The 11,328-nt window shown below is 38.4% G+C and overlaps 1 protein-coding gene across 1 annotated transcript; it reads right to left on the reverse strand.

Moving 5' to 3' along the window:
- Nucleotides 1-734: 734 nt before the first annotated feature.
- Nucleotides 735-8,455, reverse strand: slitrk4 (SLIT and NTRK-like family, member 4). The gene is made up of 2 exons (XM_010898869.4): nucleotides 7,300-8,455; nucleotides 735-6,639 (listed from the first exon to the last, which is right to left on the reverse strand). The coding sequence occupies exons 1-2, from the start codon at nucleotides 7,348-7,350 to the stop codon at nucleotides 4,099-4,101; spliced, it is 2,592 nt and encodes an 863-aa protein (XP_010897171.2). The 5' UTR covers nucleotides 7,351-8,455; the 3' UTR covers nucleotides 735-4,098.
- Between the last annotated feature and the right edge of the window lie 2,873 nt (nucleotides 8,456-11,328).

The raw sequence follows: 11,328 nt of genomic DNA on the forward strand, positions 1-11,328 counted from the left end.
CAAACGTTTTAATAAGACACTATGAATTTAAATGTGGAAATTGGGCACTGGCCCTTACGGGGCCATTAGGGGCCAGTGACTGTCTTTGTCTGATGTTAGGTCTTACTGGCCCCGGGCCAGCGGGCCATCGTAAATGTTAAACCCTGTAGTGCATCTGAGCGGTATGGCAATGACCAGTGTCTTCCCCTGGTTCTCCCCTTTCGAATTATGTACACAGCAGTTTTATATTTACACAAGTCTTAGTGACATCAGGCTCGTTATGGCGCCCCAGCTCTTCAAAAAGACTGCCAATGATGCATTCTGGTATTGCATTTACCGTAATGGCTTATAGTGCCAGGTTTACAAGATTCTACTGAACACAGTCAAAGAAAAACTGTGTGGCTAGCACAAACACAAAAGGAAATCAAATAACTCATAAGACCAAAATCAGGCATGCCTACGTGATGATAGACTCTCATGGATAAAACATTGTCATCTCTATCAACAGTTGCAGTAGTCACATTCAAAGGGTCAGTACCTTGCTCATTGCCTATGGGGATTGATAATAATAATATCATGGTGATGCTATTGTTGATAGTATCGTATACATGATCATGTGATTGCAATGAGTTACCCCAGAGGAGTAAAGTTAGGGTGCGCATGCAGACAAACACACACACACACACACACACACAAGTTAGATCCAATATATTAGTCCTGTCATTTCAAATTTAAATATAGGTTTATTTCTTCATTAAAACATTATAATAATTTGAAAATGATTTGAAATCATAGATCATTAAAATGATATGACAACATTGTTACAATGTTAGAATGCAAACAAAAAGAGAGGCTGCCAGGTGGATTAGCATTCAAAAGCACTACATTTTAACCACTAACTGATCACAACAGACTAGGTATGAGAATTAACTGTGCTGATAGCTGAAGAGCAGCTAGCACGCCCCACTGGGCAATGCAAATTGGCCAGTATCACATAAAGAGAGTGGAAGTATTGGGAGGAGTGATTTCCTTGTCTCCTCGAGCAAGCAAGTTCCTCAGGCGGCTCGGGCACCAGCTAAAGTAATTGAGGTTTTCAGGTAAATGACCATATCCTCACATGTATTGACATAGGATGAAGACTGGCTCTAATCTTCAACTCTCCCAAATATGTTCAGAGTTATTGAGATAAACCAGGTCCGTAAGTACAACTTAATATGACAAAATTGGGTAAGGAAGAAAACAGAGGCAAACATTTTTATAAAAAATGCTATAACTTTTTCACAATTCATATTTTCTCAACATTAGCATTCACCCAATTTGTTCAGCATTGTAAAAAAAAATATTAACATTCACTAGACCAGGGGTAGTCAACTCTGACCCTTGAAGCCAGTTCAACTAAATTTTTTCATAGCAACCCCCTAATCGGGGATCTATTTAGACCTGGTAAACCAGGTGCAATTAATGATGAGATACAACAGAAAACCAGCAGGCTCCAGCCCTTGAAGTTAAAGAGTTGAAGAACCCTGCATAATGGCATAAATTAGACTGAATGTATGAAACACTGACATGTCAAACCAAAAAGTTGACACAAAAAAAAATGAAGACTACTGATCAACAACAGGGAGTGAGAATATGGTTCCACATTGCTATTTCCACAACATAATGGAGACAAATTTGTACATCAGCACAGTATGTGAACCCATTTTGTGAATTAAATGAATGAACAATATGAATGTGTAATGGCTAACCCTAACTTTATTTGTAAAAAACCCCATTGTAGCAGAGCAAAAAATTTTAACAAAAATGAAAAACAAATTCTGGGAGAAGCAAATGTTAAAACACATTTAAAATAAAATGTTGTAAGTAATAAACTTCTGGTAAGCACTAGATCCATGCAGCATTAGATGCATTTTGGTTGTTGCATATCTACAGCATACTGTATAACAGAGTCCCCCCAAAAACATACTGTCTGTGCTCTGTATTTTATCATAGAATACAGTATGAGTTATTCATTGGCTGAATCAGATTAAAATGTCTGATCTACTTTTCTCTGGATGAAGCATAGTGGAGGTGGCAGACTCACTGTGCTTGTTAAAAGGCATTTAAAATAAAGAAGCAAGCATGCACAATAACATCTGCCAAGGCTAGGGCACAATATCGTATTTTACTCACTAATTAATTTCCTCCTGTAAAATCTGTAGTAATACTGTGATATGGCCCTAAAAAAAACTAAGAAAGACATTACTTTATCATTCAAATAGGACAAGACAGAAAAACCCACACACAGCATTGATGACGGTTATATCATCTGTATTCACTTTCATGTGTATCTGTCGATTGTCGAACTGAGATTCACATTGAACAGTGAAAAAACCAATTGTGTGTTTAAATAGTCAACTATTCCCAGGTTTTCTTCATGAGCATTCAAGGCTTTATTTAAAAAAACAACTTAAAATACTAAGGAAACAAGATGACATTTCTTTGAGGAAACGAAAAACACAGTGCAAATAGGTGCTGATTTTAATACCTTGACTCAACAGGTTTATACAATAAAAACTAACCAATATACAGTATTCTGCTGACTGATAGAAAATGTTGTTTATTATATCTTTCAAGGTATATTCTATTCATTTGTATTTCAAACACTCATTAACTTAACAATACTTTAAATAAGGACTTGGTAACATAAAGTGGATAAAATCATTTGAAATAACAATATAAGCTGTCGCCACGATATAATTTCGAACTAATAAATAAAATAAAGGATTTAAACAATTATGATTGAGCATATTAATATTGCACATGGTGTTTGATATGATTCTGTCCAGATCAGTAGCTATATAAAACAAATTCATAGCCACACATTGTCTTACAAAGATAAATTTAACATCTCATACACTGCATTTCTCTCTCTTTCTATTCCATTCTATTTAATGCACATTTATTTTGGTTGCATAATGTTAATAAGAAACCGCTTACAAGATACTGTGGGATATAAGAATAAGGAAACTTCAAATACTATCAGGCCTCAGTTCGTGCAACATCATAGTGAGAATGCCATACATCATTATTACCATTTCTTTCAGGCCATCCGAAAATTGTTGAACTCAGAAAACAGAAACATTTACTAAAATTAGAATTTGTGGCTCAAAATCTGGGCCCTGAATTGCTTATGCATTCTATGTGTCCATTTTCCTTTTAAATAATACCAATAATCTTTAAATAATCCTGCATAGAAAAATAAATAATGTAGAGAAATGTAATACCAATTGACAGTTGACTGGGGTCATCAATCAGATATTTATGTTTGTTTGATTTTCTTTAAATGTTTTGTCTTTTATAGGTATATTTGTTTTGTCTTCTGTTGTAATTTACAAACTGTCCCACAGATACAAATAATGTAGACTTACAAAATAAATCTGGTACGCTTACATGGCAAGCAGCTGTTTTCTTGGGCAAAAACAAAAAGAAATGTCCCGACATGTGCCCTACCCAAAAATATGATGAGGAACCACATTTCATTCAAACACTATAAACATGGCTCTTTACACAAACAAGTCATGGAATCATTCCAATTTTGCTGTTCGGTTTTTAAGTGCCTTTTCTGAGTGAAAACAAGGCATCACGGTCCCCCAGCAGTGACCAGCTACAGTATAATCCAGGCAGATTGTAAATCTGCAAGTGGGGGATCCCAAGAGCGTTATATTCCCAGGAGGGCTGCAGTCACAATTTGCAGTCCTCCTGCAGTCACAATACAGTTGATTATTCCAAAATACTGAACTGATATTTCCACAAAACACTTCAGAAGGGTCTATTGATGAGGTACTCACATTTTCATGATCCAATGATTTGGTTGGAGAAGAAAAATCTGTACCAATTTCAATAGCAGCAAAATACTACAATTGTCTTTTAAGAATGTCTTGTGGTATGACGTGATGTTTATATATTTTTAATGGCATCATCGCATTAGGGGAAAGTCTGTATTTGCAACAGAGCCATTGATTCTTTGAAAATCAAGTTATATGACTGGAGCATACTGTGTAGTTTATCCATTGGTCAATAAGGTTTTCCACAAGGCACTTTTGTCATAGGAGGAATGGGGGTGAGTGGATAGACAGCCTACATTTTACTCATTTGAGTCTGTTCCTCTAGAACCTGAAGATAGTCTGGTGTACCTTGAAGTTTTGCTTTAAGTTCATAGTACTCACTTTTCCTTTGCTCCACTACTATCTTACTATGGTTTCCCCCTATTAGTGACTTCTTCATTTTTTTGTCCTGTTGTTTCTCGGGGTAACGGATTTCAAACCCACTCACCCCTATACTGTTGAAATCTCCCCTTTTACTGTCCAAAAAGTTCTGAATAAACATGTTGGATTCTCTTGGTAGGAACTCATCCAGCTCATCAATTGTGCTCAATCTCTTATTTCGGGGGTCCAAAGGGGAAAGTGAGTCCTTGTCTTTGTCAGCGCTGTTTCGCAGGATTATTTTCTGTCTTTTTGAGTCAGCAAACTTATATCCTGACACAGAGTCCCTAATCCCACAGGTATGGCTCTTGCTCATATGTTCAATAGTTTGGGGGATGAACGTCTCCCCTCCCAGGTCGTCCTTGTTAGATTTGTTGTGTCTCCTTAGTGTGAGTTGCATGGAGCCACACTCCTGGTTGCCCATGCCCTCCTGCCGTCCTGCTGGCTTCTTATTGCGCCTCAGCACAAAAACCAAGAGGCAGAAAGCAACAAACACGGTAAGGATGAGCACTACGAGGATACTGAGGATCATGATCGATAGAGGGACTGGACCTCCCGGAGGGGCCTTGCCCACCCCTGCTGGAGACATGGAGGTCACCACCATAGTAGCACTGGTCAAGATGAAAGGGGGCCTAGCAATGAGTTTGGGGCATATGATCTCATTTTTCAACAGCCGTAGTTCTATATTGGAAAACTGCACGGGGGATGCACATTTGACCTCCTTCGCAGCCACTCCGTCATTCAGCTTCTCCAGCCACAGTTTCAGGGCCACTAAATCACAAGAGCATTCCCAGGGATTACCTTCCAGATCAATCTGAGTGAGAGACCTAAGTTGGTCTAGGACGCCACTCACAGGCAGAGTCATGAAATGGTTGTTCTTAAGATTCAGCCGAGCCAGAGAAACACCAGCAAATATATAGGCAGGGAGACTCCTTAAAACATTATTGTTCAGATACAACAACTGCAGATTTGGCATCGAGTCAAAGGTCCCTGCTAACACCTCTTTTATGGCATTGTATTCCAAATACAAGTATTGGAGGTTACTGAGACCAAGAAACATCTCAGGATGCAACTGCTCTATTTGGTTACCATTGAGATAAAGCCTACGCAGGTTGGTCAGATTTGCAAAGACCCCTTTCTGAACTGTAACTATTTGATTGCTGCCCAAATGTAATAAATCTAAACCCTCAAAGCCTTGGAAATGTACTGGACTGATATCTCTGATATAATTACCACTCAGGTGCAACTTCTTGGCATTTGGTGGCTTAGGAATGAGATCTGCTAGATTGTTTATACTCCTTTCTTGACAACTAACACCGATGCCAAAGTCTGATGGGTGAGCTTTGCAGGTGCAAGGCTGTGGGCAGGAGAGAGGTGGGGTTCTTGTTTGATAGGACATAATTGGAATATTTTTATTCAGACCGGGTAAACCAACAATCCCGTTACCATACATCTTGGATGGATTTGTTGTTTTGGGAGCTTTGGTGGCTACAGGAGGCAACATAGTGGGTAAATGATCGGATGTTGTTTGGCCATATTCTGGCTGTGAAGGGGGCATCCTTACATCAAAGTCACTACCTGTTCCCATCGGACACAGTTCCTGTTTGTTTGTTTCTTTCAATAGCCGTCCATACAGGTCACTAGGGGTTTCACATATAGCCTCCCCAATAAAAATGTTATAGGGCATGTTCTCCAACCACGCCTTCAAGGGTAACAAATCACAAGTGCAATTCCATGGGTTGTCATCAAGCTGTAATTCCACTATACGTCCAATGTGTTCCAAAACTCCAAGATAGGGTAACTTCTGAATTCTGTTTCCTCTTATATCCAAATGTGTAAGGGAAGCAAAGCGAAAAATATTATCAGGAAGGATCTGTACGAGATTATCATTGAGGATGAGAACTTTCAGTCTATGCAATTTGTTGAAGGATCCTTTTTCAATATACTTGATCAAATTGTAGTCAGCCTGGAGGTATTCCAAGTTTTCGATCCCATAAAAAGTTTCAGCTCTGAGCACTTTTAGTTCATTGTTATTTAAGTGCAGCTGTTTCAATGAACTAAGGCCATAAAAGGCCCCTCCCTCGATGTTCTGTAATTTATTGTTTCCCAGTTGAAGAGAGACTGCATGTGTGAAATTGAGAAAGGAATTGGGGTAAAGGATGATCAATAGGTTATTTTGGAAATTTAAATGGTAGAGACTAGAGGCCGGGGGCAGCAGCTGGGTAGGTCTGTACACAGTTATTTTCTCACAGTTCACATAGAGGACGTTTTCAATGGACATGCAAGAACAGGCGCTGCAGGTCTCCGCTGAGAGGTCAGAATCCAAGTCAGAAAACGTACTTGATACGGAAAAGGCCAACAGAACTAGAAGCAGCATTTTGCCTTTTATAAATCCCCCAGAAAACCATTTAGTAACCTTTGAGAAGAAAAACAAACAAAAAAGCAAACAATCAAATATAAATTGGTATTATATGTGTATATAAAAACACTTTCATAAATGGTTTGTTACAAGGCCTACTGCTGATATTAGTAATGCTTTGTCTACACACCAAGCTAGGACTATGCAAATCAACCCATTAGTATATAGCAATACAGCTTATGAAGTACCATTTGTAGCCTGCACACAAATTATTAGACTACCTAACAGTATTACTTTTCAATAATTAATTTTAATAATAATAACATTATTCACCTTCTGAATTATATATATATATAATTCAGAAAAGATGTAAAAAAAAGATGCCGTATATATTAATACATATAAATATATATGCCAAATAGCAGTGTAAAACCTATTATCACATTCTAATTCAAAATGTTACCAAACATAATCGAAATCACCAAAAGAAAACATAAATGCATATTCTGGGCATTTTGTGGTCATAAAGCGATTAGTCAATAAAAAGACGAGAAAAGATAGACGCTACTGCACCCTATGCTGACATATTGTGGGCTAAAACATCCCATGAAGCCTGTGCCCAGGCGAATCAAACCACATTAAATGTGTGAACAATGAAGGCTAGAGAAAGGATATTACAGCTTTTTACCTATGTATGAAAAATAACAGGAGACTTACTGTAAGCGTTCGTAAATCGTTTTTCTTGAGAGATGGACATTGGCAGGGCATTGAGATGTGGCGCTCCCATTCAGACGTTGGTCCGCTATCGTAGTGGACTCAGATTTCAGCCTATGCGTCTCTTTCTTGACAGGCTCCACTTGTTATAAAAAATAAATAAATATATATATATATATATATATATCGTAGGATTCCCAAGGTTGTTATATCTCCTTGAAGCAATTCAGTCCGGGGTGAACTAAAGACACTGTAACCACCTCAGCCTTAAAACGACAAGGACTGTAGGCGAGAAGCTGAAGTAACTGCAAAACAATTCCAGCATTCTTTCCAGTTCATGATAATGAAACGAATACAAATTGGGCTGCCCGAACACCCAGTTCACAGTCAAGATGCTTTGCTTATATCGAGGTCTTGAAGTTGGACCAACCAGTAGCCTAAAGGTATAAACACGAAGCAGCAGCACCGACCAGATAAAACGAAACCTGTGCGGGTTTACTCACCTCTAAAAATCAAAAATCGATTACTAAACGTATTTTTTTTCCGAATCATGCAGTTCACAAGGCTGTCATGGTGGTGTCTAGGGGTGAACCAGTCTCTACTAAAAGGAAATAAATAAACAAATAAAACACCGTGATATTCAGAAAAAGAACAACGACTAACTGACGCGGGAAATGAATAATTCAGTTTAGCCAGATGCGGATAAGCAGGAAATGCCGCTATCCATTTTCCGACGAAATCAAGAAATTGCGTTCAAAATAAACTACTGTTAAAACAGTCTTCGGGGATCCTGATCCGCAAGGAGGGAGTGTGTCTCGTAATTACAACTATCCCTGCCTGTCTCATAAGTATGCTGCTTTACAGCTGCATTGAGCTTCCTATACGATAGCGAGAAGAGAGAATGCAGAGATGCAGAGAGAAAGGGGAGAAGGGAGGGGTGAAGAGAGGGTGGAGGGGTCTCATAGAGCAAACGGATAACTTCAGACCTTGAAATTGACATGTTTAGATGTAGTAATTCAACATACGTTTTTATCGTGATAATGATCAACGGGTTAAAGCTAAAGCATTGTGCTGTCGCCTATGGATCAGAATCATACAGTAGGCTTTGTTTGAGGATGAAAACGCTTACCTGCCAATTCAAGAGGGGTCGGCGCTTGGAATTCTGTTTTATGATTGGAGTGTTTAAAACGCCACGGAACGTGACCAGCATTGTAATGTGGACTATTATTCAACAAGGACCGCAGACAAGGCAAAGCAAGCATTTGGTGAAGTAGAAAACCGTCACAACGTCTTACATTTGTTTTAGAGCAGGATACTAAGCAAAATTACCTCTGGTGCTTGGAGTTTGACAGCCCCCCTTTAGTTTTCAGACAACAGGTGCGCGCTCCCTCATGTGATGCCAAAAATAACCACTCAATTGTTGCCTAGATGTTGCGTAGACTTCTATTTGATCAAATTATATCCATACTTGAGAGACAATAGCTCCAAATTTGTGAAGCGCAAAGTGCTGTCGATGTGAACAACGTTTCAATTGCACACTAAGTAAAGTTTACATTTTTAGACTGGAGAAAGTACATAGGCTTAAAATATTATAGAAAAAGTCTGAATGACAGAAAAAGTTAACTATTGTAAATATGTCAGTCTTTACAAGTTGTCCTCGCCCCTTCAGTTGTGAAAGTACATGCACAAGTGCATGTGACGTGGGCGCCAGTGAACCCAAGTTTTGGGAAGTGTGATACTGTGGTAAAATAGGTTAGTCATTCATGCAAAAATCCAAGGTAGCGCCCTCATCTGGCAGAAAGTAATTTTCACCTACTTAATAAACCTGCATCTACATTGTGTCCTTGGTACCTGTTACCAAGGGTACCTAATATTGACTTTAATAATTGTTGAGCTATAATTAATGTTTAAGACAATTTTTGCATCTTAGGAAGCCCAAAAGCCAGCATGTCTAAGTAGGCTATAGACACATATCCATTAGTTATAGAGACAACATAATGCAAATGAATAAAAAGCCTGCTCTGGAAAAAAATAATTAATAAATGTTACATTGTCAAACAGTGAAATGAAAACAAAAGCTTGTATTTGAAAAACAGGGAGCATTTGATACCTTATTATTTATTTACCACCACTTTCTTAAAGTCACACATTTTATTTATTTATTTGATCAAGAAAATGGTTTTGGGGCACAGCATGTAGTCTGTTGTTTTATGAACATTTGTTCATCTTTTCTATTTAACAGAGTATGAAATACCAGCAGCAGAGCCTTAATGGTCTGTGTAGTGGAGCTGTTGTGCTAAGGTAATTTTCTGTAGGTAGGCAGGTAGAGCTGCATGAGACAGATTTGTGTTAAGCAGAGTGACAGTATTTGCTCTTGGAGTACAGGGGGTTGAATTTTCTTCTTCTCTTTCTCCAGCCTCTCTCCTTGATATGCTAAATAGATTACTATTTATATCGCTGGCAGCAGAAACAGAATAGGTGATGGGGACCAATATTAAATGCCCATGTCTTGGATGGGACAGAGGTTGTCATTTAAAAATAAAGTTCACAAAACTTGATTAAATTGCATGTAATGTATTATATGTTCCAGAATAAACCAGCATGATCTTATATCATTTTATAGGTCTGAAACATACATATTTATTTGTCTTTCTCTGCTCACATACAGTGGGGAAAACAAGTATTTTATACACTGCCGATTTTGCAGGTTTAACTACTTACAAAGCATGTAGTGGTCTGTCATTTTTATCATAGGTACACTTCAACTGTGAGAGACGGAATCTAAAAAAAAATCCAGAAAATCACAGTGTATGATTTTTTTAATAATTAATTACAATTCTATTGCATGACATAAGTATTTGATCACCTTCCAACCAGTAAGAATTCCGGCTCTCACAGACCTGTTAGTTTTTCTTTAAGAAGCCCTCCTGTTCTCCACTCATTACCTGTATTAACTGCACCTGTTTGAACTCGTTACCTGTATAAAAGACACCTGTCCACACACTCAATCAAACAGACTCTATCCTCTCCACAATGGCCAAGTCCAGAGAGCTGTGGTCTGATGAGACAAAAATAGAGCTTTTTGGTCTATACTCCACTCGCCGTGTTTGGTGGAAGAAGAAGGTTGAGTACAACCCCAAGTACACCATCCCAACCGTGAAGCGTGGAGGTGGAAACATCATTCTTTGGGGATGCTTTTCTGCAAAGGGGACAGGACAACTGCACCATATTGTGGGGAGGATGGATGGGGCCATGTATCGCAAGATCTTGGCCAACAACCTCCTTCCCTCAGTAAGAGCATTGAAGATGGGTCGTGGCCTAGCCAGTCTCCAGAACTGAACCCAATAGAAAATCCTTGGAGGGAGCTGAAAGTCTGTATTGCCCAGCAACAGCCCCGAAACTTGAAGGATCTGGAGAAGATCTGTATGGAGGAGTGGGCCAAAATCCCTGCTGCAGTGTGTGCAAACCTGGTCAAACCTGGTCAAGAACTACAATACTTAGGTCATGCAATAAAATGCTAATTAATTACTTAAAAATCAAACAGCGATTTTCTGCATTTTTGTTTTAGATTCCGTCACTCACAGTTGAAGTGTACCTATGATAAAAATTCTACATGCTTTGGATGTGGGAAAACATGCAAAATCGGCAGTGTATCAAAAACTTGGTCTCCCAACTGTATGTAAGAGCTTAACTGGGGTATTGTATCTGCCACAGTTTGTAGGATATCATAATATTAGTTTTGAGAACTGTTTTTTATATATTTTTTATTTAATATACTTTGTAGATTTTATAGCTGTCAAGAAAGAACATTGACTTGACTTGTAACACATTTTATTTTTAAATAGACAGTGAAATAATTGTCTCCATTCATCAGTGTGAATGCTGACAAACTTTCTTGATGTTAATATTGGCAACATGGGGGAGGTGAGGCCCAATGTTAAAGATCTTTCTCAAAGTGTGTGCACATTTAGGTAAAACCTGTGTAGCTCAAAAACACATAAACATACAATATGACAATTACCAACCAAAGAA

The sequence above is a fragment of the Esox lucius genome, chromosome 4 (genome assembly GCF_011004845.1).
Source record: "Esox lucius isolate fEsoLuc1 chromosome 4, fEsoLuc1.pri, whole genome shotgun sequence".
NCBI lineage: Eukaryota > Metazoa > Chordata > Actinopteri > Esociformes > Esocidae > Esox > Esox lucius.